The sequence below is a fragment of the Betta splendens genome, chromosome 21, assembly GCF_900634795.4.
Source record: "Betta splendens chromosome 21, fBetSpl5.4, whole genome shotgun sequence".
NCBI classification, from domain to species: Eukaryota; Metazoa; Chordata; class Actinopteri; order Anabantiformes; family Osphronemidae; genus Betta; species Betta splendens.
In genome coordinates, this window is record NC_040899.1 from 12,996,611 (window position 1) to 13,023,883 (window position 27,273).

At 46.9% G+C, this 27,273-nt stretch overlaps 2 protein-coding genes across 2 annotated transcripts; both read right to left on the reverse strand.

The window, feature by feature from the left end:
* Positions 1-1,214: 1,214 nt before the first annotated feature.
* umps (uridine monophosphate synthetase) lies at positions 1,215-4,936 on the reverse strand. The gene is made up of 10 exons (XM_029137694.3): positions 4,685-4,936; positions 4,173-4,326; positions 3,812-3,936; positions 3,525-3,712; positions 3,329-3,426; positions 3,079-3,239; positions 2,878-2,995; positions 2,625-2,800; positions 2,275-2,389; positions 1,215-1,998 (listed from the first exon to the last, which is right to left on the reverse strand). The coding sequence occupies exons 1-10, from the start codon at positions 4,832-4,834 to the stop codon at positions 1,820-1,822; spliced, it is 1,464 nt and encodes a 487-aa protein (XP_028993527.1). The 5' UTR covers positions 4,835-4,936; the 3' UTR covers positions 1,215-1,819.
* Positions 4,937-5,329: 393 nt separating this feature from the next.
* fn1a (fibronectin 1a) lies at positions 5,330-27,273 on the reverse strand. The gene is made up of 49 exons (XM_029137025.3): positions 26,873-27,273; positions 25,972-26,097; positions 25,756-25,890; positions 25,453-25,584; positions 25,201-25,338; positions 24,460-24,618; positions 23,804-23,986; positions 23,528-23,710; positions 23,253-23,429; positions 21,284-21,439; positions 20,836-20,964; positions 20,609-20,752; positions 18,506-18,627; positions 18,186-18,354; positions 17,877-18,062; positions 17,648-17,776; positions 17,459-17,548; positions 17,184-17,378; positions 15,927-16,205; positions 15,587-15,850; positions 15,403-15,497; positions 15,078-15,246; positions 14,903-14,989; positions 14,536-14,727; positions 13,676-13,948; positions 13,227-13,341; positions 13,071-13,147; positions 12,904-12,993; positions 12,553-12,819; positions 12,333-12,449; positions 12,077-12,241; positions 11,813-11,968; positions 11,619-11,732; positions 11,266-11,535; positions 10,917-11,128; positions 10,578-10,665; positions 10,303-10,488; positions 10,120-10,209; positions 9,841-10,032; positions 9,529-9,618; positions 8,881-8,989; positions 8,548-8,767; positions 8,246-8,416; positions 8,017-8,155; positions 7,676-7,843; positions 6,761-6,886; positions 6,561-6,667; positions 6,344-6,463; positions 5,330-6,253 (listed from the first exon to the last, which is right to left on the reverse strand). The coding sequence occupies exons 1-49, from the start codon at positions 27,000-27,002 to the stop codon at positions 6,185-6,187; spliced, it is 7,500 nt and encodes a 2,499-aa protein (XP_028992858.1). The 5' UTR covers positions 27,003-27,273; the 3' UTR covers positions 5,330-6,184.

A 27,273-nucleotide genomic window follows, 5' to 3' on the forward strand; every position in this document is an offset into this window, starting at 1 on the left:
TCTGATCCAATATTGACAGAAAGGGGGGATGGGTGTGTGTGTGTGTGTGTGTGTGTGTGTGTGTGACCGCCCCCCAGGACACATGAATTATTCTCACTCACATCCTCCGCATCTGTGCCAGGCAACATGTATGTTTGACTCTAGAGCCCCCGTTGATCTGCGTATAAAAAGGCGTTTGTCCCGCAGCTACTGTACCTGACGACTTGCTCTGTCGCTGTGTTCGGGTGTGATTTCCATATTATATGCCTTGCAAATGACTTTCTGATGCGGTGAAGCTCACCTTGACCAACACCTTTAGGGGAAAGCTGCCCGTGGGCTCCTCCTGATATTCGTTTAGTTTGACACTGCAGGGGAAAACCGACGGGGAAACCAGAAAGAAATATGGAACACGCACAAAAATATTGCTTGATAGAATGTGTTATCGTCAATCTAACAGCAGCCAGTGATAGCAGACTATCAGAAATCCTGTTACTGCATCTCTGACTAAGGGAAACCCCTCCTCCGGACGCCTAAGTGATGATGATGATGATGATGATGATGTGTGTATTGGCTCTGATGGAGCTGTCAACTCTGGTTGTGAAGCAAACATAATATTGTGGAAAAAGTAGGTCCTGCTTAAAACTAGCATGGGCTGTATTTGAAGTCTTTTAGAGGTGGCAGCTCCAGCCTGAGCAGCATAGGAGCTATGGTGGAGAAGCATCATTTAAGAGATTGGACATGAGTCACCTGGCAAGTGTTACAACATTCACAACATTAATGCATATTCCATTATATTTACAGGAGTGAAACACCAACATTTACCACTAAACGTGAAACTATGAACATTTCCATTTTATTGCTTTTTTCTATTAAAATATGAAGGGAAAATGGCAAATAGGGTCAAAGTTCACATCCACTGGAAAGCAAAAATGAGAACACTTTGTTAAACTATAACTAAGCAAAGTTGTACTTAACCAAACAGCTGGCCCCAGGACTGTTTATAAATGTTTCTTACTTTAAATGAAGAGGTGAAACTGAAGTTGTGTAAACTTAATTTACGATCTTAGAGTAAAACATTGAAGATCAGCACTGATTGTCTAATAATAATAATAATAATAATAATAATAATAATACCAACTACTAAGAAATGTTCCTTCATTTCAAGTTAAACAAAAACAGACCAGACAATATTAGGTGACCCATGATGCATAGTTGACAAAGAATTGATAGAGGCGTTATTTAATACGTTGTTACGTACGTTAATAATGTTTATTTATAGTAGCGCTACTTATTTATTACAGATCAAAATTGATGGCACAACATTGATGGCTTGTGAAAAAATTAAAGTGAACCAAAATTAAACAGGAACGCTAGACGTTTAACCAAGGAAGGCTTCACTGGAAGCAGTAAGTGGTAAAAAAAAGAACAAAACTATTAAAACACCTTGATTCAAAGGCCAGTTCTTCATAAGTCCCTATTCCATGCCACCCTGCATAGATCGGAGGATTTAACTCTAAAAACATATTTACACATTTCCCCAAACCAGTGATAAACTGGTTCCCTCAGCAGATCAGAGGACAGGTGAGGCTGCGATGCCTATTGACAGGTGGGATTGGGAAGAGCACAATTAAAGCAGCATATTAATAAGTCAGAGGCAACAGCAACAGTCAGCAACACCTGGCAGCTAAGAAAACCGTGTGCTGGTCCACAAGCAGGTGTGCGATTTGATGGGGGAGTGCAGTGTAACGCACAGACACATGTGGTAGTATGTAAATACACTTTGGTTCTTATAAGAAGGTGCTTATTAGGGACTATTCCTGTTGCTCCAGCTTCTGACCCCCTACTTTCCAGTGTGACCCATTCTCTTTCTATATGCATCCCAGCCTGATTGTCTGTATAATTCAGCAGCTTTCAGCCGATCAGGGGCTTCCAGGACGCCCCGGCCCACGATGATGACGTCAGAGCCTTTTATCTGGATGACGTCCTCTGGGGTGGTGTACTGCTGGCCTAACGCATCACCTGCAGGGGGGGGGGCACACAGGGATGAGACAAGTAGTTAAATAGTGGGGAGACGTTGTCGAGCAGGACCAGTGATAATTCCTGGTATAGCAGCACCACCTTGTGTTCAAGACACGTCACATCAGAGAACAGAACCCACAGTTTACACCTATAGCTACATTTAAATTTCCTAATTCCTTAAAATATTTGTAGCATTTTCTCATCAGTGTATTGAAGAGCATCAGAAATCCATAATGCAACTGCTTCTGTTACAGGACAATAGTAAGTTCAGCTCACCTCCGGCCTGTAGCTGCACCCCAGGGGTCATGTGGATGAACTCTGGCCTCTTTGCGATCTTAGAGCCACAGATAAATCCTATCACAAAGTCCGAGTGCTGTTCTGCCATGTTCAGCTGTAACGACCCAAAAAACAAACACGCACAATGAAATATTTCAGTAGACTTAGAAAGAGGTAGAAGGACAGACATGCAGTGGAAAGATACAGTATGCATATGTTTGTTCAAGGACAGAGTTTCTAACCTTCTGTTAACTTTATACATGTCTATGAAGCAGACAACACTATTTTGTCTGACCCTTTCCCCTACTGAGCCTGATCCAAGGCTGGGAGAAAACCAGCCACATGCTCACCACAGCCTTGGTGTATTCACCAGTAGCCAGTGAACCCTGGGAGCTCATCTGTGCAATGAGCAAACAGCCGTGGCCCAGTGGCTTTCCTACAGCGCCCAGTCCCTTGAGCACCCCGGGCCCCGGCACCGCGTGAGCATTCACTATGTGGGACCAGGATGAGATCCGGTACAAACCGCCTGCAGGACAGACATCGGAACAGAATTAAGCTTCCTGAAAAATAACCACTTCGCACGTTGTTGAGCTTCCACTTTACCTTCGTACTGATGCTTGACTGTGTTCCCAATGTCTGCGAACTTGCGATCTTCAAAGATGAGGAAGTTGTGTTTCTCGGCCAAAGCCTGCAGATCCCGGCCGACGGCCGCGGTGTAGTCCTGAAAGCACACATCAGAACCCGTCAGCTCGTTCGTCCTAGCAGCAAATGCAGTCAATGCTTGGGAACTTGTTCAACCCCTGCCTCGAGTATGTCGACGTGGGTCTTGAGCATGCAGACTTTGGGGCCCAGACTGTCGGCTAGCTGGAGCAGCTCGTCGCCGCTGGTCACGTCAGCAGACACGCACAGGTTGGACTCCTTCTCCTCCATGATCTTCAGCAGCTTTGACGCCAGAGGGTGAACATCTGTGAGCAGCGGGTAACAGATTTAGAGTAGTAGCAACCACTACATAAACGTACATTTGACACAGTAGTACTACCATAGTACTACATACTTGGTAGCTTGGCTCTGTCTGCGTAGCTCAGCTCCTGGGTCTGTTCCATACATGGCTTCTTGGTGGCAGGAACGTCGCTGCCGTTCTCATCCTTGGGGCTGAAACCAGGAAGTGCAGATTTCTTTGGGATGATCACACACCCAAGTGCACACTAACACTGATTGTAATGACGGGAGAATCCAAGGCTCGACCGCACCTGTAGGTGTTGTTGTCCTGGATGAATTTACGGACGCTCTGGGCGGTTCGGGCGTCGATGCGTTCGGCCGCCAGCAGCACGTTGAGCAGCTTGGACATGGAGATGATGGGATGGAGCCGGATTTCCTGCGACGCCAGCATCGCCACGCCGCCCTGCTCTCTGTCCATCAGCACGATGGCGTCTGTCACCTACAGATTCACCATACAGATAAAACCTATGTTTGTGGAAATCCCATCCAGTCGCTCCGCATCATGACCAGCGCGGTGATGTTTTCATTCACACTGCACCTTCAGCCCCTCTTTGTAGAGCACTTCAGCGGTCTCCAAGATGCTGCTGCCGCTGGTCACCGTGTCCTCTATGATCAGACATATGTCTCCCTCCTGATAGGAGCCTTCCACCAGACGCTTGGTTCCTAAGAAAAAGATGATGATAATGTTTATTTCTCTCTATTACAAAACCTGTTAAATATTACGCTTCCATCTTGTTGAAAAAACACAGCACACATATAGCGTGGAAGTGGACATTTAAAAACGCAAAGAAATATACAGAAAGGGGAGAAGAGCTGGTAAAACTTGTTGCCACACAAGCGGCGCTATGTTAACGATATAGTATTAATGATACGTCTTGTGTTGCCTTTCCGTCACCCACCATAGTCCTTGGCCTCCTTTCTCCTGATGAGCATGGGCAGCTCGTGCCTGGAGCAGATGATTGTGGCCAGAGGCAGGGCTGTGTACGGAACCCCACACACGGAGTCAAACTGCAGCCCTTCATCCTGGACTCGCTGGTAGATTAGACTGGCCACCTACAGACAATGAAGGATTAGATTCTACATTATTTACATATTATGCTTGTTTTAATGCATTTCTTATAAGTGGAAGACTAGGCATGGTTATGAATGACCTCTGACCTCAGGGGACAATGCGGATTTGACCTTTGAACCGAGTGGTTGATTGAAAATCCATTACTGTTACTGTTGGACTTACAAAGTGCTGATAACGTACGCACCCAGTTATACGGGAACTGGCAATTTACCGTAAAGATAAACAGAGTTTTCATCTACACAGAACAATTGCAGCATATTTACATTCATTACATTAGATTCTATCCCTCTCAAACCCACTTTATTAGCGCTGGTGAGCGAAACAGAAACACGTGTTTACCTGATTCATGAGCGCAGGGTGGGAAACCAGAACCCTGAGGTCGATGTAAATGGGCGTCATCATGCCGCTCTTCAGTTTATACTCTCCGAACTTCACCGCGTTCACATCGTGGAGTTTCAGGATTAAACTTTCAACGCAAACGTTTTCCATCGCGTAGACTCTGCAGACAGTTCTGGTCCCTCACTTGTGGCCGGACTCACGTTCCCTCTCAGACGGAAACACAATTTGTGTTTCCGCTTGAGTCCGGACTGACTCCACGCCCCCTCAGAGACGGAACCAAAAGTAGTGTTTCCGCTTAGATATTTCTAGAATAAAGGCTTAACGTCACCTCGGAGTTCTGTATTGTAGATTATTATTGTAGATTAGGATAGGACCAGACTGTAGACACGATAACATGTATTATTTATGCAGTTTTATTTTATTCTGAAAGCATGAAATAAGTGACTTCCGCTAATTTATTTATTTCAGAATAAAAGTGCAAATGTTTTTCACACACGCACGCACGCACACGTCTGGCTGACATGACATCTTATTGCGTGTTGTTATTGTGTGTTTATTATATGCATTTTTTACTTTTATTTTCGTTGTAAAAAAGACATTTATTTATATATAAGTGTGACCGTTTGGCACATAAAACAACCAATCTGGATTTTTCTCTGTTTATTAAAAAGATTCAGTCCACAGTAGTTCAGAGTTTGGCACCAACAATATAAAAACAAGTTAATAAAAAAAAAACAAAGTGTACACCCCAAAATAGCATTGAACAAAATGCCTAAAAAAATGGGATAAATAAAAAAAACAAAATAAAATACAAACATCTAAGTAATAAAAGGCATTTCAATTAGAAATAAGGGCAAATTCCTATCTATTTGTGAAATTTATTTTGGTCGGTCAGCTTTGGCTTCATAGCCCAAATTGGGGCTTTCTACCATATGTACACTAGCCGGTGACAGCAAGAGAATATACTGTGATATTGGCAAGACAGTGTTTAAATTTAGTGTATCATAGGCTCATAATTGTAATGTTTAAGAATTTAAGGTAAATGAAGAAAGCTCAGTGACCGGAAATGGAATGTTTTAAAATCAATATATAAACAGATAAAATGCAACATTGCAGTATGACACACAACAGTATTGCATTGGGTGTGTGTGCTTGTGTGAATGGTGCATTGGTAAATGGTGGCATAGGCAGGTTGGAGGTGTTAAAGCAGCAGGATTTGTGCCTGTGATTGATTTAAATCTTATCTTAGAAATCCATGTTCCTTATGAAGAAGCGAGGACTAACGCCAACATAAAAGCTGGACAGGCGCTTAGAAAAGGCACACAGGGTGGTGCTGGAAAGTCTTTTTTAAGGCACGAAGATGTCATTTGGGCTCACCCTTGAAAACACAAATCTGATGAAACATCTTATTTTAAAAAAGCAAGAACCAGATCGTTCCTCAAAGTGGTTGTGACTCTGTCAGAGGTCTCACTTCATCTTCTTCCTCTACTCCAGTCCTCCTCATTCAGCAGGACCGTGAGCGTCTGCAAGCAGCTCCGGCCTTAAACATTCGATCGGACACTGGATGTTCTGGGCGTGGATGAGAAGAGAGGAGGATGGAATTAGCATCATCTACAAATCCAGCTAACAGTGAGTTTAAACTCGTGGTGAGACACCGACCAGTTTCCGTAGAGCATTTTCTCTGTAGCGGTCGAAGACATCTGAGCTAACGGGCTGCAGCAGGTCAGCCTCCACCTCACTCGCTCCTCCCGGCCTTCTGCAGTTCTCACAGCGCCAGCCCTGAAAATGACACGAGGACACCCTGGTTACAAGGTCTCCATCATGTCGCATGTCATCATCAGTTCTGGCCGTACACGCAAACAAACGTGTTGCCTACCTGTTGTCCTCCATAGCAGGTACAGGTACAGATAGCACCCAGGTATTCCTTCTGCCACTGGTTTCCAACTTGGTACATCTTCCCATCATCATAACATGTGGACTCATCTGGAAGATGATAGTCATATATTAAAAACTTCCAGGGTATGGAATGCCCTGCTGGGACATTTAGCATGTTTCTGTGTGTGTGTTTGCACTTACGGGGTTCGCATTTAAACTCGCCCTTTCCATTTCCCAGGCAGGTACAGCTCATCATGTGACCGTTTTCACCACGACGGTCCCACTTTTCACCGACACGGTAGTTGTTACCGCTGTCGTGACACCACTCTGATGGAGAACAAGCAAAGAGAAGGGAAGAAAAGCAGAGCACATACAGGAGGAACACACAGGGGGGAAACGTGAGAGAGAGGAGACAGGATGTATTGTTTTCATCAGTTAACAATTCAATAGTCAGATTTCAGTGTCACAAATATAACAAACAATCTCCACTGGTTTCCAGTTGAATATGCACATTTTTCCAGTGGAGAGGCAGCACTTTTATTAAATGTCCACAGACAATATAATGATATGTACATGGATAATGGTTTCAGTTTTTAGTATTGTCAGGTTAGCTGCACAGACAATAAAAACTACTGAGAATGCAGCAGGGCCACACTTAGCTTCAAGCTCTCCTACTGTGAAGGTTTCACAGCAGAAACACAACAAGGAGGCCAGCATGGGTGAACCACAGGCAGAGCAAACTGTAAACCAGTTTTACTATGCACAGGTATGTTTTTATTTATACAGGAAATAAATAAAAAGCTGCTCAAGTTGAAGTCTACTTACTGCATGCAATGGCACAAAGAATATGTGAATTCTATGGCCTGAATTACAATATAGTTAAGGAATTTATAAGTATGCTTTAAAATAGCCAATTAAAACTTACAATTCTTGAGTAAAGCTGTTTGAGCTCAGTAGAGAGATAATTTATTCGCTATGCAGATGATTTTATTTAATTAAAAAATTTTCTCTCATAAATTCCTTTGAGTTAAAACACATAGAATCATTTGACATCTAATTCCATGGTGTGTTAAACATTTGCAAAGCATGCTGGGATGAGGTTGTTAAGCCACTCACTGGATGAATCACACCTAAAGTGGCCACTGCCCAGGCCCAGGCAGCGACACCACAGCTTGAAGCCTGTCTCAGACATGCGCTCCCACTCGGAGCCCACCTCATGATAGGTGTGTGTGAACGTGTCATAACACACGTCACGGCCAGTGGTAAGAGGGATGTCACCTGAAACTAAGGGTTAGAAGAAAAGATATGGTCAGAATATTTAGAGACCAACATATAGAGATAAATATATATATATATTCTGTCAAACACAATGATGATGTTGTTTCCTGCAAAAAACATATTAAGGCTCATCTTAATATGAAAAGAAAGCACACTCATTCCAGTGTGCACTACTGTACCGGCGTTGCCAACGGTTACCACTTCCTCCAGAACCTTCTCTTTAGCCCCGCCCCTCATAGCTTCCACCACAACATTGTAGGACGCTCCAGATGTCAGTCCAATCAGTGTGGCACTGTTGGAGGTGCCTGGAATACGCATCTACGCGTACAAAGGAGGAGTTGTGTTACTGAATGGTCTTCGAGTCTCCAGCAGTAGACATGTGCGTGTGATGTGTGTGTGTGCGCATACCTGGAAGCCTTGTTCCTCCAGGTGAGTAATGGGATTACAGGACACCTCATACTCTGAGGTCTGAGGGATCTGTGCCCAGGAGATGGTGGTGATGGTCTTTGCTTCCTGGGGCAGCTCTGTCTCGTTGTCAGGGAAACCAAACGCAAGGCCTGGCAGAGGGCCATCACTCACCTGAAAGGTCAAACGCACAGCACACATATAATATTACACTACAACAGTTATGGCCAAAGCAAATTAAATCTTTTATGGATAAAGATTTTGATCAATCTTAAAAATTAGGGAAAGTCAAGAGTCTTACACACCTTGACTAAGGGTACTCTGTTACCATCAGGACCTGGTACAGGAATGTAGATCAGAGGTTCCCTGATAGTGGGCCTCTGGCCTTCTTTGGGTCCACTGTAAGGGCCATGAAGTCCATTGTTGGGGCCGAGGCTCTGGTACTCTGTGTAGATGTGCTGGCCCTGCTGACCTGGTTGGTTCTGGCCACTAGTACCAGTCAAGTGAACATGGTTGGAGTTGAAGCTAAAAGGAGAGATTATGAAAATAAAAAGAAACATGAAAACAAAGAATTCAAACAGAGAAACCATGATGTAAGCGCTTCAAAACTCTTGGGCCTAATTAATATCAGTTCTTACATTTTGTCATCGTAGGAGTCTGGAACATCCAGGATGTCAGGGCTGGGTCTGTGAGAACTGGGAAGCTGAGGCAGCTCAGGGACCAGTAACGCATGGTTTGTAGCAGGCTCTGATTGGACAAGATGTATGTTAGTAGAGAAACCAGCAGGGGGCAGCTTTGCATAGTTCTCAAACTGAAGTCACTGGATACATGTGGATCGTTTTCCTTAACAGAAACCATTGTCATATTCAAATAGGAACCACTATGCGTGGAGAAAACCATTAACTAGTGGACACTAGTTAAACTTCTTTGCATGAGCTGCATTGTTCACCATTCCTGATAGTGGGTATTATAAAAAAGGCCATGTTGGATTTTGCAGGTCTATCAACATTTTTGCGGCCAACATAATGACTGCACATTTTATTATTTCACCACCACAAGCAATCTGTTAAAATGTACAGTAAGAATGTTTTAATTCAAGCACATTAGGCAAAGAGGTAGAAATACTCATTAACTTCTCAGTTTATCCTAAATGAGTTTTTTCCCCCATTCAGCAAAGTCTAAAGCACGTTAAACATTACAGCTGTGCAGTTACTTTAGAAAAGAAAAAACTGTAAGATCAGAAGTCCATCTGTTCATACCAACAGATAGACAACGGGTGTACTTACGTGTTCTGGCTTTGCCCACTAGAGGTGTGCTCCTTAAAGCGTTCTGCAGTGCCACAATCTTAATGACGTACTCCGTTCCTGGTTTTAAACCTGCGACCAAACAACAAATTCACAGCGAGAGCCTGTAAACGTTTCTTATTAGTTCCATTTTGAATCTGTGTATTTGTCGGTCTTGTGTTACTGAATGGTCTTCGAGTCTCCAGCAGTAGACATGTGCATGTAATGTGTGTGTGTGCGCATACCTGGAAGCCTTGTTCCTCCAGGTGAGTAATTTTGTCGGTGTATTTGTCGGTCTTGTGTTAAATCACTCACCATCGATCACAGCATAGACCTGGCCTGCGTGGGGCCTGGGGATGAGTTCTCGAGGCACACCGCTGGCCTCCTCGTAGGTGACATAGTACCCAGTCACCCTTGGGCTGCGAGACGGCTCCCAAGTGAAGGAGATGCTGTTAGGGTTCAGGGAGGTGAAGTGGATGTTGGTGGGTGGGTGGACCACTGGTTTGGCTGAAGAAGACAGAAGCAGAAGAGGCGAGTAAGTGCACCATGAAAGGACCTGGGCGTATGCTCTTGCTGCTGATGTCTGATAAATACCTGTGGAAGCAGTGAGTGTGAGAGGTGGGCTGCGTCCATTTCCTTTCAGAGTATACATGTTGATCTTGTAAGTGGTTCCTGGCTCTAGACCTGGAGTGAAAACACATCGGCACATCAGTCAAGCAAGTGTGATTCTTAAAATCTGATGATGCCATGAATGTGTTGTGTGTGAACTCTCTGTACCACTAATCGTGTACATGCGCGAGTCCGCATCGATGGTCTTTTGAATCGGTACGTAGCCACTGGAGGAGGAGATGGGCGTGGCCTCAACCAGGAAACCAGAGATGGTTTCTGTCTTGGAACGCCAGGTCAGGGTGATGGACGAGTCGTTGACGTCCGAGATGCGAAGACGACGAGGGGGGCTGATGTCTTAGAAGGAGAGAAGACACAGAACCAGGACATTATGATTGAGTTAAAGCAAAAACATAGAAAATTCCTTTAAAAAAAAAATGACTTACTTTCCAGAGTGGTGACCTCTCCTTGTATTGGTCTGCTGGTCAGAGAGTTTTTCAAGGCGTAAACATGGACTTCATAAGTAGTTGCAATCTGATGGGGAAAAAAAAAACAAAATTCTGTCCAGTAGTGTTTCTAGTTTTACAGTCTCCACCAAGCAAATTCAACCATAGCCAAAGATATCTCATCCAAAACATCTGCTGGATAGATTTCACACTCTACATACACAAATCGAGACCAGTGGATGTATGCAAAGAGGAGGTACAACCTTAAAATGCGCTGCTCTCTTTAGGTTATAAAAAACATACAGTACAAAGGGACCTTTAAAACAGAGCCACACTCACCATCAGGCCAGAGACGTGTGCCTGAGTGGTGTCTGGCGCCAGGTTGATCTCTTTGGTGGGTCCGCTCTTGTCCTTGGGATTCACCACCACACGGTAGCCTGTGAGGCCCGTGAGGCCCGTCAATCTGTTTTCCTGACCTGTCACAGCCCAGTGGATAGTGAAAGAGGTGGGGCCCACCTGGGAGAAGTGGAGGTTGGTGGGAGAGGGGATGGCTGAGAAAAGAGCAGAGAAATGCTGGTTACGCAATCTGTGAGATGGACGCGTTACCACCCAAATGAATGTTATCTTCGCTTTTTCAATATGAGATTCACCTGTAAACGTGAATCACCCCCCCCCCCCCCCCCCATACCTGTAGCTTGTTTCCCAACCAGGGGCGTGCTGGCGGTGTCATCGTGCAGGGCGATGACCTTGACGGTGTATTCAGTGCCAGGCTGCAGGCCGTAAATCACAGCGGACTCCGCGTCCCCTCTGGGAGCGGGACGCAGCTCCCGCTCGCCCTCCTCTGAACTGGAGTAGAGGATGCGGTAGGACGTGACAATTCCCTCAGGGCTGTCCCAGGTCAGTCGCAGTGTGGTGGAGTCAATGTCTGAGAAGCTCAGGTCTTTGGGACGGTCTAATTCTAAAAAGGGGAAGTAGGAGAAGTCAGGAGGTTTTTTTTCCCCAAACACATTCGTCAGATGTCTGAAAAAGAGAAACCCTCACCTGTTACAGCATTCACCACCATTGGGGAGCTCTCCCCATCTTGTCCAAGAGTGTACACACTCAAAACATACTCTACTGTAGGCATCAGGCCTGAGAAGGTAAAATCTGTCTGGTCTGGAAATTAGATAAAAACACAATTAGCCTTTCCTTTACCGAGGGCATTGCATGTTAGGATACACGATAAGAGAACATACCTGGAGCCACCACCTCAGTGAAAGTTGAGCCCTGCCCATTTCTAGGGGCTGCAGTGATCCGGTATCCCTTGATCGGACCCTTGGCGGGGCTCCAGCTGACTGTGACGCTGTTGTCGTTCACTTCTTTCACCTCCATTCCAGAGGGAGAGTCGAGGCCTGGCAGAGGAGTTGGGAAGAGATGACAAACGGAGGAAATCACGAATGGAAACACAGGGAGGCAGGGGATCGCTGGAAACGTGTGGCGTTCACTGGTGGCTACGGTACCTGTCTTGTGCGTGACATAGATTGGGATGCTGGAAGCTGGGCTGTCTCCTCTCCCGGTCACGGCGTAGACGGTGATGGTGTAGTCGGTACCAGGCTTCAGGCTGGAGATTGTGGCAGTAGATTGGGAGCCAGGCACTGTGAACTCCTTGGAATTACTGTGACCTCCTGGGTGAAGGTTAGAAATAAACAATGATGTAATAAACATACAAAAACATTCTTTTTATTTATAAAAACATTTAGTCCTAACTCACTGTACCTGTTTCTCCGTGAGTGATTCTGTAGTAGCGCACGGTGACAGGAGGAGCATCCCAGCGGACGGTGATACTAGTTGGGGTGGAGTCCAGCACTTCCAGGTCTGTAGGTGCATCGGAGACTGTAGAAAAAGCAAAGAAACACACAGATACATAAAAACATAGAAATAACGATGAGGACAATATGACAACTGCCTGCAGTAGCATGTAGCAAGTATTCCATACTTGTCTTCTGGGTTCCGCTGAGCGGCAGGCTCTCCTGGGTCCCGCTCACCGCAACGATGTTCACCAAGTACTCGGTGTCGGGAGTGAGCCCTGTGAGAGTGAAGTGGTTCCTGGAGGGGGGCAGCCTCTCGTTCTTGGATCTCCCACCTGCCACCATCTGGTACCGGATACGGTACCCGGAGATCTTGCTCTGGGGAGCGAGCCAGTGGATGGTGAAGGAGTTGGTGGAGATCTCGGAGAACCGCAGGCCCACCGGGGAATCCATAGCTGCAGCGGTGCAGAAAAGAGAGCGTGAAGATTCAAGGAAACAACTAACGGACACACAGACAAAGCATCATTCATAAACCCCACCTGTTTTGTGGGTGCCAATCACTGGCGAGCTCTCCCTCTGTTCATACACACACACCACACTCACTAGGTACTCGGTGCTGGGCAGCAAGTCTGTGGACAGAAAAGCACAAATGTAGTTGTTTGTGTGTCTGTGCATCATTTTCAACACTTCACTAGCTGTGACTTACTCCTGAGCACCACATGGTTATCACTGCCTCCAACGATGGTCTCTGTGATGTCATCTTCATAATCAATGGGGTGATACCTGAATTTAACCAGCAACAATGTTTCATATATAATGTACATATGGGCAGACAGTGAAAGAAGCATATGTTCCCTGCTACCTGACGAGGAAGCTATTGATGTTAGCGGTGTTTGGGACGCGGGGAGACACCCAGGTGACCTCCATCGTGTCAGGACCAACCTGGCCAAACGTCAGATCTGTAGGAGCTGGTACAGCTAATAAAACAAGCAGACAGGGTTAAAATTGTATGTTGAGTAGATTTGCTTCATACACTTCTATCTTATATTGGAAAAAAAATCAGCTGTGGTTTCAGCTTGTTCGTTTTATAAGTGAGAGTACGAGCTGTGTTTTCACAGCGGGGGCAAAGGGAAAGTCAGTATGATAATTCCCCTCAACTGAAAACAGATGGACCACGCTCACACATGCAAGCACACACTCAAGGTTATAAAAGCTGACAACACAGCTTGCAGCAGCTTGTCTTAGTCAGGTCTTAGAGCTAATAAGGACCGTGTTCCATTAAATAATCTGTCTGATCACAGTGGTTCTTACAGGTCTGCTGGGTGACCGTTCTGGGCTTGCTCTCGCCGTTGTCCGACACGGTGATGACGCTGATGTCATAGTCGATGCCGGGTTCCAGCCCGTGGACGGTGTAGTGGCCCGTCGTGGGCAGCACCATGTCTTCAAAGATGGGCACGCTCTCCCCGGCCGCCACCACCGTGATCCTGTAGCCAGTGACCGCCGTGACGTTGAGCGGCGACCAGCGGAGGCTGATGCTGGTGTCGCCCACGTCCTCGAAGCTGAGGTCCGTCAACTGTGGGACGTCTGGGTGGGTAAGAGTGGAGACGGCGGGGACACCAGGACGGGACAGACAGACAGACAGACAGACAGACAGACAGACAGACAGACAGACAGACAGACAGACAGACAGACAGACAGACAGACAGACAGACAGTCATGTGGAAGCAGTGGTTAGAACAAGCAACTAAAACTGTTGACTTCCAGTGGTTTGAGATATTCAATATATCACAACAGTGGAAGAGTTAATGCTGTTTCCTGGTATATATTATAATTTAGTGAAGTTTTAGCAGTGAACTAAAACCTCTTTGTTGAAATGTATTAATATATACCCAGAAGCTAGAGCAGCAACACTAATACAGCATTTTATCTATAAAATGCTGAAAGCTGGTGTTATTTTATGAGACGCAGTTCAAAATATTATCAAGCACATTACAGTGATATTATGTTTATATAAATGTTTCTGCTTACTCTTACCTGGTCACATACATACATTTGCCTAACAAAACCATAAGATCATGATAATGTCAGAACATCTGGCGTCTCCCCCTGATTCAGGATCTCTAAAGTTTTGTTTTATAATAACTGGACGTACATGAATGTCTAAATCTCACCTGGTGTAATCACAGTGGACACAGGAGCACTCTCCATGTCATCCTTAACAGTGAAAACGCTGATGTTGTACTCGATCCCTGGGCTCAGGTTGTCCAAAGTGCAGGAGTTCTGACCTGCCTCCACAAACTCCTCCACGCTGTTGCCCTGCTGTCCGTTGGTGGGAGTGCACGTCACCTTGTAGCCAGTGATGTCTTATAGTGTGAGAGGGAGAAAGAAGACCCATTACAGTGATGTTAGTTGTAATCTTGACTCTGGTGTGTGTGTGTGTGTGTGTGTGTGTGTGTGTGTGTGTGTGTGTGTGTGTGTGTGTGTGTGTGTGTGTGTGTGTGTGTGTGTGTGTGTGTGTGTGTGTGTGTGTGTGTGTACCTGATGTACTGCCTCCGTTCCACTGGACCGTGAGCTCTCCGGTGCCAGGGTTAGACTCCAGGTTAAGATCAGTGGGAGGGGACAGGGCTGAAGAAGAAGAAGAAGAGGAGTCAAACGAGGAAAAACAGCAAGAGGTCAAACCAAAACAGGGGGATGAAACATGATTCGAACTCACGGGTCACAACGCGGCGTGTGATCGGCATTCCCTGCTCGTGGCCGTTTATGACCGGCTGGACACTGTAGGTGTACTCCACTCCTGGAGTCAGGCCAGAAACGAAAATACTTCCAGAGTCAGACGTCACGTCTCTGGGGGCCTCTCCTCCCTGACTGGGGCGGACGGTCAGCTGGGAGGTAAACGCAAGCATAGTCAGAGGATAGTAATCGGGGGTACAGGAGGTAAAGGTCAGAGGTCAATGTCTTCCCAGAAACTTGGAAGTGAGCCCTATCACATATTTGGTGTGTGGTGAGATGTGCTTGTACAGTATAATTTAGCAGGGTACCTTGTATCCAACATGTGGTACTGGAGTCCAGGATATCACAATGGAGGTGTTAGTCACATCGGTGCTGAACTGAGGAGCGTTGCCAATCGGTGGAGCTGCAAACGCACACAAAAGGCCAGTGTTGGCGTCTTTCACGCATGCATGGGGTGTTCGGGCGTGGGTTTCAACGCGGCCTCGCACTCACCGGTGGCGAACGCCGCCGTCTCGCCCTCGCTCAGCGCGCTGTCCTGCTCCGCGTGCAGCGTGACGCTGTACTCCGTGCGGGGCCTCAGGTTGAGCAGCGTGTACTGCGTGAGGCGGGCGGGCAGGCGGAGCTGCCAGGGGTTGGAGCCCTTCTCGGACAGGAGGAGGCGGTAGCCGCTGATCTTGGCGCGCGGCGCGAACCACAGCGCCACGGCGCTGACGTCGGTGACGTTGGCGAAGTGGATGTCTGTGGGAGCGTCGGGCTCTGATGGACGAGATGGAACCGACAGGGTGAGATGTGGAACAATGGTGCAAATCTAAGAGAGTTCTCCCGCACTCACTGGTGGTCCGCTCGCCAATAAGGGGCAAACTTTCTTCTCCGTTGTGGATGGTGAAGACGTTGAACCTGTAGAGCGTTCCTGGCTGCAGGTCCGTGACCTCCATGTAGGCGTTCTGGCTGACGGGCAGCGTCACCTCCCTCTGGGCGGAGCCGGAGTCGTCGATGGGGGTGGCGGTGACGCGGTAACCGGAGACCTCGCCGGCCGGGCCGCTCCACGTCAGGACTATCTTTTTGTCGGATGTCTCAAAGAACTGCAGGTCTGTGGGCGACGTCACTTCATCTGTGGGCCAGAAAAATGCATCACCTCACATGGATTACTATAAACTGAAGGTACGAATATGTAGAGAAGGAAAGTTCCAATAGACTGTAAATTCATTGGAGATTTTGGAACATTGAAGTTCCAAACTTCAGTGGGTTTCATAGGTCATTAACTGTGACTTCATTCCATCATACTGTGCAAACAAGTGCATACACACACACACACACACACACACACACACACACACACACACACACACACACACACACACACACACACACACACACACACGCTTCCAGCATCTGCTCAACTGGCCCGAACCCATGATGGACCTGGCAGACAAAGACGTTTTACATAACCCGAGCAGAATCAGAGCACAGCATCTGCAACCTGAATGACTTCTGCGTCTGTTGGTCGAGTCTTTACTTCTAATATTGGGATTTGGAAAGTTTAACCAAAAATCACTAAACAGGCCACAAAATGACTTCCAGGCTGATTCTGGGTGGTGCACAGAATACTCTTTGGTTTCTGCACACCACCTTCTGGTGCTAAGAGAAGAAGGAGTTCAGTAGATTCAAGTGAATAAGCGCACAAACACACACACGCACACACACACACACACACACACACACACACACACACACACACACACACACACACACACACACATGCACACACGCACACACGCGCGCTTCAAGCATCTGCTCGACTGGCTCGAAACCACGTTAAACTTGGCAGACTGAGGACTTTAACATAACTCAAGCATATTAGGAGCAGCTACAGCAGCTGTAAACTCAGTGACTTCACTCTGTGTTGGAAACGTCTCTGCTCCTAGTAGTGGGAGCTGAGGAATTTTTACGTAAATCCCTCAAGAGGTCACAAGATGATTTGCAATTTAATTCTGGATGACAAGAGTGAAAACTGAGCATCTTGCAGGATAATAGCAGGGAAAAGGTATCCCATAGCTCATAAGACAGAACTGAAAGACTACTTATTTACCTGGCAGTGGATCTCCAGCTGTGTTGACCTGCACAAAGATGGGCTCACTCTCCAGGCTGTCTTCCACAGCATAGATGCTGATGTTGTAGAGCTTCCCAGGCCGAAGGTCGCTGAGGGTCACGGATGTTGCGGTATCCGGCAGAGTCAGCTCCGTGCTTTCGCCCTCCAAGGATGGCGTGTAGACGACGCGGTAGCCTGAGAGGAGGGAGATCGCGCTGAGTTTGCGGGGTGTGGTGAACGTGGATGCAAAGGAGGTGGCAGATGGACTCACGTACCAGTGATGGGAGCCAGGGGCTTTTCCCAGCTGATCATAATGGAAGTCTCCTCCACCTTCTCCACTTCATGCTCAGCGGGAGCATCAGGTGCTTGGAAACGAATGAGGTAAACATTAAAATCGCTGTTTTTTCTCACTGCCTCATCTTATTTAAACCCAGTTGAAGATGCAGGAATGGGAAATAACTCACCGGTGGTTTGTGAAGTGGTAAGAATGAGGTTGTCCTCTCCTCCCTGTATGACCTCGTAGACGTTAACCGTGTACTTCCGTCCAGGCAAAAGCTCATTAATGTTCACAGAGGTAGCTGTACGAGGAAGGTCTGAGGGAAAGGAGCAGGTAATAAATCTTCTGTTTCCTGAAGAGGAGAGCGGACTCTCTTGGTCACATCTCTGTTATTATTTCGTATGTACTGCAGTTACCTAGCACCATGGGCTGTCCAGTGCCCTGTCCCTGCTCGCTGAGCTCATACTGGATTCGGAAACCAGAGACTGTGTCTGAGGCAGAAACCCAGGAGATGACAAAGCTGCTGGAGGTAATTTCAGTCACAGACTCGGACGTGTCCACCACAGGCGGAGGCTGGGTTGTCTCGCCTTGGGTTGTAGCCACTGCCGGAGCAACAGGGGGGCACGAGAATAATGGGACAGTTGGATATTTGGTGAGATCACAACTGGCAACGCACACTAGGATTTAAATGGGTTGCAAGGACACTGTGAATGCACACAACTCACGTGATCCATAAGTGGTGGTGAAGTCGAAGTGAGTGACCTCCCTGCGGCCGAAGCGCAGCACGCTGATGAGCTGACCTTCATATGTGATGCCTGGCTTCAGACCAGAGATGGTGTAGGAATTGAGGTGGCCAGGGATAAACACCTCCCTCCAGGGGCTGCGGGTGTCTTTCTGTAGAAGGAGATTAGAATAAGACGTGAGGGAAGGCTGAGAGCATGGGATCTGGAACCAGAAGTTGAGGAGATTAAAGTCAGGGGCCCTCGAGTGAGAGAGAGACACGTGTTTAAAGAGAAACCTTCTGATGCACAATGGCTGAACTCACCACTCTCCATTTGAGAATGTACTGCGTGATGTGGGCAGACGACGGAGCATTCCACTGAATGGGGTGAGAGTTGGGCTGGTTTCCAGATTCTGTAATGATCACCTGCACGGGACGGTGGCCACCTGTCGAACAGAAACCACACGGACGGCGCGTGAGGCATTCGTACAGTGGAATGTGATGGGATTGAACCTCAGATGTATGAATGTCACACTGTATTAACAAAATTAAAATAAACCTGGACAATAAGAACCAAGAGATCAAATAAGATGGGAACACGTTTCCTTTTGAAGAAAATAAGGACATCCTCCAACAGGACAGCTGCTAAGTTTCAGTGGGTGTTAAACCCTATCTCCATGAATAGAGCAAAGAAAGAGTGAGGAAGAAAAATAGCAGGCACGTGTGAGATTCCAGCCATTCTACTGTCTCTGCTCCATTCCCTTCTCCCTTTTCCCATTTCTGATCTTCCATGTTCTCCTGGAGACGTGAAGCTACCATTTCAGTTTGTATTTAGTAGAACAAGTGTTAAGTTGAGTTGAATGGATCTAATTTGAAAACAAAGTTTACAGACAGTTTACAGAACATGGAGGTTAATAACGAAGGCTTAGCAGGCTAGAAACTAAAGATAACTGATGGCTTGGACTGCAGTCTGTATTGGTTTCAGAAAAAAGAACTGCATCAAATCATACAGAAGTCATGTGGCGAGCAGACCCGACATAAACTGTGCTGATAGAAACTGGTAGCTTCTATAAAGAACTGAGGTTTTCTGACCACTTTTCCAAATAGCAGAGCTGTAATCAAAGTTTCTGAGCAAGTGGCTCGGTTAACCAGAGGTTGCTTGCAGATACACAGACCTCAAAAACAATCTGGGACCAATTACTGCCTATTACAGACCCACAGGCCACTGGTGAGGGTGAGGGCTGCACAGAATCAGATGTGGGACGCACAGAAATGCCGACGCACACATTCACTGCATGTGTGCGAGCCCTGAACGCACACGCCGCCCCCTTTGCTTTGAGCACATAGACACAACATTCAGTCATGATGAGGGAACATGCATGGAAAGCCGGTGATAAGGACCTCCATAAATGGGAAGTAACAATAAGAAATACCCCCAAATGTGCTCCAGACAAGCTGAGATAAACTCACAAAACAGAGAAGAAAGGACATCTTATCAGTTCAAACCTTGAAAATTCCTCGCTCTAGTTTTCAGTTTTCCCATTTATGGTGCTTTTACTCTGAAAGAAAACTAACTTTGAGTCTGGATGTGCCGCTCCTAAATCTTAGCGGACTGTATTTTTGTATGCATAAGCAAACACACACACACACACACACACACACACACACACACACACACACACACACACACACACACACACACACACACACACACACACACACACACACACAGCAAGTTCACAGCTGGTTGCTATTACGGCCACTTAGGGCTGAACAGTGCCCTAGATTTTGCATCAACCATCAACCTGCTTCAGACGCACAGCTCACAAGTTCAGTAGCAAAACATCCTATTCTCACTTGGAGCAACGTATTTATGCACGCTCTTTATGTAAATAATTATAAAGCTAACAACAAAGCCTGAGAGGCTTTACAGACCGAGTGCAGCACAGAATAACAATCTATTCAAACTTATATTCAACTTTTTAGAAATGTATTAATGAATACTGATAACATGGAATCCACCCAAAATGCTGTGTGTGTGTGTGTGTGTGTGTGTGTGTGTGTGTGTGTGTGTGTGTGTGTGTGTGTGTGTGTGTGTGTGTGTGTGTGTGTGTGTGTGTGTGTGTCAGTTTGGGTTGGTTGGGGGGTGTATTTTGCACAGCTGTGGCAACAGCACAGGGGACACAACGCATGCCAGCAAGAACAAAGGCTCAGAATGGGGGTGTGCTTGTTAGAGAGGAAGTCACACTCCCTCCCTTCTGTGTGTGGTACATGAAAGTCATCGGCCTTGTGGCTCAAATATCACTAGCTGTCACTGCATCCGTCCTGAAATAGACCCAGGAGGCAACGTGACAGGGATGAAGTGGAAAAGCTTCACGGCATGAGGAAGAACAACAAACAGATCTGAGTGTAGACGGATCATCCTACCAGGGTACGACTGCTGGGGCTCACAGCTGAGCTCTCCGATGCCGTTGCCGTAGCAATAGCACTTGTACATAATTCCATGGATGACCTTATCCCAAGACTCCCCAATCTGATAGAAAGTTCTTGTTTCTGGCTCTTGGCACTGATCTGAGGGAGGAGTCACAAAAGAGCCTGAGCACACAGGAAAAATTCATTAGCTTATGAGATATTAATACATTATATACACCTACCTATGGCATCGCACTTCCAGCGGCCACGTCCTTGTCCAAAGCAGGTGCAGTTCATCATGTAACCCTCCTCATGCAGTTTGGTGAAGGTCTGGTTCACCTCATAGGTGAGACTGTCTACGATACACTGGTCTGTAGGAGACAGGGACCAAGGTAAGGTGAGACTCGCTGGTGGTGTGTGTGTGTGTGTGTGTGTGTGTGTGTGTGTGTGTGTGTGTGTGTGTGCGTGTGTGCGTGCGTGTGTGTTGCAGGTGCAATCAGATCTCATAATGCGCAGGTGTGCAGGCTTATGTTCAACCTTTGGTCAGACGAGGGATTATAGGACACGTGACCTTTGACCTTTTCACTCAGAGAACTCTGACATTACAGTCATTACAGAGGAAAAACACCTCCGTGACCACAGATGTTTCGCTTGTGTAACAGTCAGCCGCGGCTCCTCGGTTCCACACACCTTTGAGTTGGGAGTAGGCGACGCAGCTCCATTCGCCTCTGCCGTTGCCGACGCACGTACACTGCATCATGTGACCTAGAACATCGTGACGTTTGTCCCACTGGTCTCCCACGCGGTACATGGCGCCTTCACTCGTCGTGCACACTTCCTCATGCGCTGGGAGGCAAATCGCACAAGACAAAGCTCATCAGAAAAGCACCAGATACGCACCGGCCCTGCACCAAACACATTTCAACATGTTGTACACACCTGGTTGGTAACACAAACAGCGCATGCTATTATCAAAATGACAACACATTATGAGGACTGAGAGAACGGATTCCACCCTACAATTATTACACTAAGCTCTGCAGGATGAATGTCACGGCACACCTGGGCCCACGGGAAAGAAGATTTGATTAAAAGTCAGAAACAGATGTTTTATCTCCTGCTGGGTACGAATGAGTGTGTGTGACTTCCAGTTATTGAAACAGTGAGGTAGCTTTTGTCTAATCAGAAAGAAAACATTTGGGGTTTTCAAATACCACAACCAGAAATAAATAAATCAGTTACGTTATGCAGGCCTGTGAACATCTGGTTACACATATACGTGTATGTGAGTCGTCTGGTTCTGAGGTAAAGATACTCTGTGTTCAGACAAACCTCAATTGGAGATGGTCAAGTCAAACCCTGGACAGGTCAAACTCTCATCACAGTAATGTTAACATGCAGAACTTAAGACTTGTGACTTTTAATTAGTCTAACTGCTCAGAAAGAGTGAAATCCGTGGAAGTAAATGGTGCAGTTTGCGTAATGACATCGTCCCCTGGATGTGGGTTCACAGCGGGAAACCCTTCCCTCACCACGGCGAGAACACATGGGAGACAGGGCTGTCTGGAGATCAACCACAGGTGGAGCAGACGGGGCTCCAGACCCATGACGGCGCTTTAGACTCCACAATTAACATCTCAACAACGATGTTTGTTTTGACAATCCCTGTGAAGTCATTAATGTCGATCAAATCAAGGGACCCCTGCTGTTCCAGCTGCTGGAGGGAGTTTACAGTAGACGACCTGTCCTGACGCTGCCCAGAGGCATCAGCGTTTTTACCCCCATTCCATCACAAGCGGGTGTTTCTAACAATAGGGTGTTGTCCCAGAACTGGTGTAACTATTGAAAACACTTCTGATGGAAACAAGGAACCATAAAACTTAGTTCAATCCACCTCATTTAAAAAGGAGCATAATTATCAACGTTTGTTGAGGTCATTATCTGTTAATTAGTGTTTACAGAACCTGGACTTAACATAAAGCCTTGATAACTATTTGATTTCTGAACCAATAATAATATTCCTGTTGAATATTTGACTGCCGTGGTGTTGGCGTCATCATTCCCATCTCAGGGCGTCTCCACAGACCCCCTGCTGTTCGGCCGCCCAAGACTCTTTTGTTGCCAACAGGGAGGTAATTGACGCCTAAACAACAAAGCAACGCATCTCTCAAAGGGCAACAGCGACTTGAGTGTGAGACGGGTCGTGTTATAAATCAAGGTGTAAAGCCGTAAATGAGATCAGGTCACACAATCAGAGCTGGAACCGCTTTAACGTCACTCTGATAATGGTTTTCGTAGCAGATGTCTATTTACTGAAGACCATGTTAACTCTTTGACTCAGACTGGGAGGGACACTGCAATTAGCAGTGCTAATCACATTAGTTACCCCTATGGCCAGATGATCCAGGTTTGGCTACGACTAATAGAACACATTTATATTTTGATCCTTTTACAAGGTGCCATTTTAACATTTAAATATGTGTTGCTTTTCAATGATTACAACATGGCTGCCGTAAGACAGACTTCTTTTGGAATTTAAAAAACAGGAGACCAAACTAGTTTCCACTGACACACAACTTCACACCAACACATCAACATCCGGACTACCCCACCAATCACCCACACACAGACACACACAGACTCACACGCTCCCACTTACCAGCCATGGGACAGAACCCAAAACGCTGTTCTGCATCGTAGTCCGTTGTGGTGCCGCACCACTTCATGCCATCCCTGCGTCCGTCTGCGGTACAGTCCGTGTAGTTCCGCCCGTTGTAGAGGTAGGGGAACTGGCACAGAGCGCCGTTAGAATTGCCACCGCGGGTCGCCACAATTGCTGTTTGGGGGAAAAAAAATCAACAGGGGCTCAATTCAGCTTTTTTATACAAACGTGGATGGAAGTGTGAGAAATCAAGGTATTCTAGATGTGCCCACCATTCTGCTCTGTACAGAAAGAATATTTCTCGTCCGTTTCAAAATCAGATGCGGTGGAGCACCACAGCTGCCCATCACTGCGGCCGTCAGAGGTGCAGGAGTGGTAGGTCTTCCCCTTGTAGACAAAAGGGAACACGCATGGCTGACCTCCAGAGTTGCCCCCATAAACCGGAGCCGGTCCATCTGGGAGACGAAAGGAAAAAAGATATGAGCGTCAATGGGATCGCTTTCAAACGGCGCTTCGACTCCTCCTCCAGACAAATATACACATCTTACCCCACTGCTCACAGCTGATTCCCACGCCAAGGCAGGTACAGATCATTTGCTTGGCCCCCTGGTTCTTTATCCATCGCTGGCCGATGAAATAGCTCAGCTCCGTGTCTGTCCGACAGGGCCCGTCCTGGTGAAGCTTGGCATCAGTCGCGGGCTGGATGTTGGTGATTACACGGGAGCCGGTGCCTAAAATGCAACAAGCCAAGTCACATCCAGCAACATCCAGGGTTCAGTAGAGGTTCAAACAATATGGTTTATTTCTTTTTAATGTCTAAAAGAGAGGTTAAATAAGGCTGAAACTGACAATGTCTCAGTTATAGAAAAACCCTTCCCTTCATTTTACCGTCCCTAAAATACATAATGTCTCACGCTCTATAATCACATCAGACCACTTCAATCACGCTGCTCCCACGAACTTTCCCATGGTTCATCTCTCATTCTTTCCGTGTCTGTCTTTCTTTTGCATGAGGTCAGCATTGAGCCACAAGACATGTCTTTTTTACTTCAACACGTATAGACACTTGGCATTTATTATCTTTACAGTCTGTCGCTGGTCTATGTCAGTGTGTGTGTGTGTGTGTGTGTGTGTGTGTGTGTATGCGTGTGTGTGTGAGTGTGTGTCTTGGGGGGGCTGGACAGGACACATTATCAGCTCTCACCCAGGCTGGTGGTGTGAAGTGAGGCGTGCCGTTCACACTTCCATTCGCCTCGGCCATTTCCTGTGCACAGACACTGGAGCAGGTGGCCTCGGGTGTCGGTCTTGGTCCAGGTATCTCCAACGCGGTAGGAGGACAGCGTGTCCTGGTCGTTGCAGCGATCTACGAACGGCCAAAGGGACAGAGGTTCAACGTAAAGACACTTGGAGACAGCAACGTGCAGCTTTTTTCTATTGTACAGATCAATCAGCGCTGATACCGTAAATAATAAGCTGCACTCCACTGCACCAGCTGTTCCCATGTTTGCAATTCTCAAGTTGTTACATCACATTATTTATTCATGATCTCATCCACAACATGAGATCTCCAAGGCCACCCTGAAGTCTGCTATGCAGCAACAATGTGTTGCGTCAGTCACTTTCGTTAAGGATGCAAGCAAAAGGTTTCATTGGAACCCCATTTGGTAAACATTTCCCCTGCAGCTTGCTGAAAGTCACCAACGAGCTACACTTTGAGTGATTTAGGCTCTGTCATCGAGGCTGGAGGTCTGACAAGTGTTCGACATCTGACCAGGATTAGCGTCTGAACAGACATGTGTGACTTCTTCACAAGCGACAGCATCTCAGCAGTGTTTAATTGAATTTTCCGTGTGTGTGGCCTTCAGTGTTCTTCACAAATTAAATGATGCTGGTGTGTTATTCAATGTTGAAGGTTTTGTTACAAAAAAAGCAAAGGGTGTCATACTTCTGGAGGTGCATGTGATGCGTCCACTCCCCTCTCCCAGACAGGTGCAGTCCACCATCATCCAACCCTGGTACGGCTTCTCCCACGTCTCCCCGACGACGTAGGATGCCTCCGCCGCATTGTCATAGCAACGCTCAGCTGCAGGAAGCAGAGCAACAGGCAGCCAGGCCATTAATAGCCTGTTAGCTTAGCTTGTGCTAACTGAACCTTGCTGTCCAGTGTAACCTAAGGTAATGGGTTCATCCTCCTCACCAACAGGTTTGCAGGTCCATTCTCCCTTGCCGTTACCGAGGCACACGCACTCCAACATGTAGCCTCCTGTCTCGTGGGGCCTCCTCCAGGTGTCACCTATTTTATATGAAGCCCCGCCCTCGTGGCAGCGATCTGGGTAAACAGAAGGAAAAACGCTGATTTGACATGAGATGACGCGTGTGCATGCCTTAACAAAAAGAAAAGCTAGAGCCGCATTGTGTCCCGTTATCTACCTATCTATCTGTTATTGGCACAAGTCTGGAAAATTAGCATAGTTGCAAAACCACATGAGAAGACACTTACTGGCGATGGTGCAGCTGATTTTGCCCCTCCCAGACCCGATGCAGGTACAGTCCCAGATCATCCCATCCTTGGGCCTCTCGTAGGTTTCTCCCACAGCGTAGAATTGCTGGTTGATCTTATCATGGCACCTTTCCTCTAAAGACCAACAACGATGGAAGAAGCAATTAATTAAGCAATATAGACTGAGATTTAAGATCACAGCAGTAATGAACTCACCTTCAGGTTTGCTTTTACACTTAATGCCAGCTACTCCGTGGCAGGTACAGATCAGAGTGCTCTGCAGAAAGGGCCTCTCCCATTGGTCGTTCACGTTATAGAAGTGGCCGTTCTCTATACAACCATCTAATGGGAGAGTTAAAACAGCTAGTATGAACCAGTAGGAGGTCCAATAAAAGCGACACCCCGTCCCTTTGCCAACACAGCAAACACATAGCGCAGAGGGAAAATGTGAGACAACAAAAATAACACACCCCACCCACATGCACACATAAATATTGTACCAGCTTGTGATGTCCTGCCTCAAACTGGGGAGGCAAACGGAGCCACTGGAAATGGTTTAACCAGAACACACCAGCAGGTTTTTAAAGGGTTAAAGGCAAAAGGTATTTTATGCCAAGATAAACAAATTGGAATAAACATTTTATTGTAGCACAGGACTTCACTGGTGTCTGCGAAACCGACGCTGAACGTGTTAACCTGACTTCAAAGGGCCTCCAGGCAGAGTAATAAATCAGTTCCACAGCGTGGAGAATAATTTCCACTTTTGCCCTCTCTCCCCCCACCGGGCATGTTCCCGATCACATCTCATGACTTCACAGAGTGTTTTCTATTCCTTCTACAATTAAAAACAAAGCCAACATGTTTTTTCATTTCATGTTTTTTTTTTCGTCGGCCTTTGATTCTTCTTCTATTCACACGAGGTTAAAGAGATGAAGAAAGTTGCTGATATTGAAGTTAACCGACTGATATTAATACAGCTGGTTAGACTTTTGTGCACAGAATGGTTTTAATTACGGGGAAAATGTCGAATTTGGCAATAATAATGGAATGTGTCCTAGTTGTCTGTGAACCATTTGTGGGTAATTCAATTGCATGAAACCGTTCGGGACAAACCTACCCTGAGAGACTGAAGAGACGTGATGCTGCGGCGCCTGTCTCCGCTCCCGGTGCGCCTCCTTGGGCATGCAGTGGACCGCGCTCCCGATGCAGAGCGCGACCAGCACCGCGGTGAAGGTGCTGCCGGACATGGCTGGTTAAACGCGGAGCCCTCGCTCGGTGCCGGACGTGGCTCTAACGGCGCCGGGGACGGAGATCAATTAGTTCCAGGGCAACTTTGACTGGCTCTGACCCGTCTCGCTCCGCGGCGCTCCGCTCCTCTGCGCTCTGCAGGTTACCAGCCTGTGGGAGTGATTTATCTGGCCATTGCTTTTAGCGGGGAGGTGGGAGGTCCGTCGGGTGTCACTGCCCACGCAGCGTGCAGGAGGCAGACGAACGCTTCCGACGGGGGTCCGCCCAAAT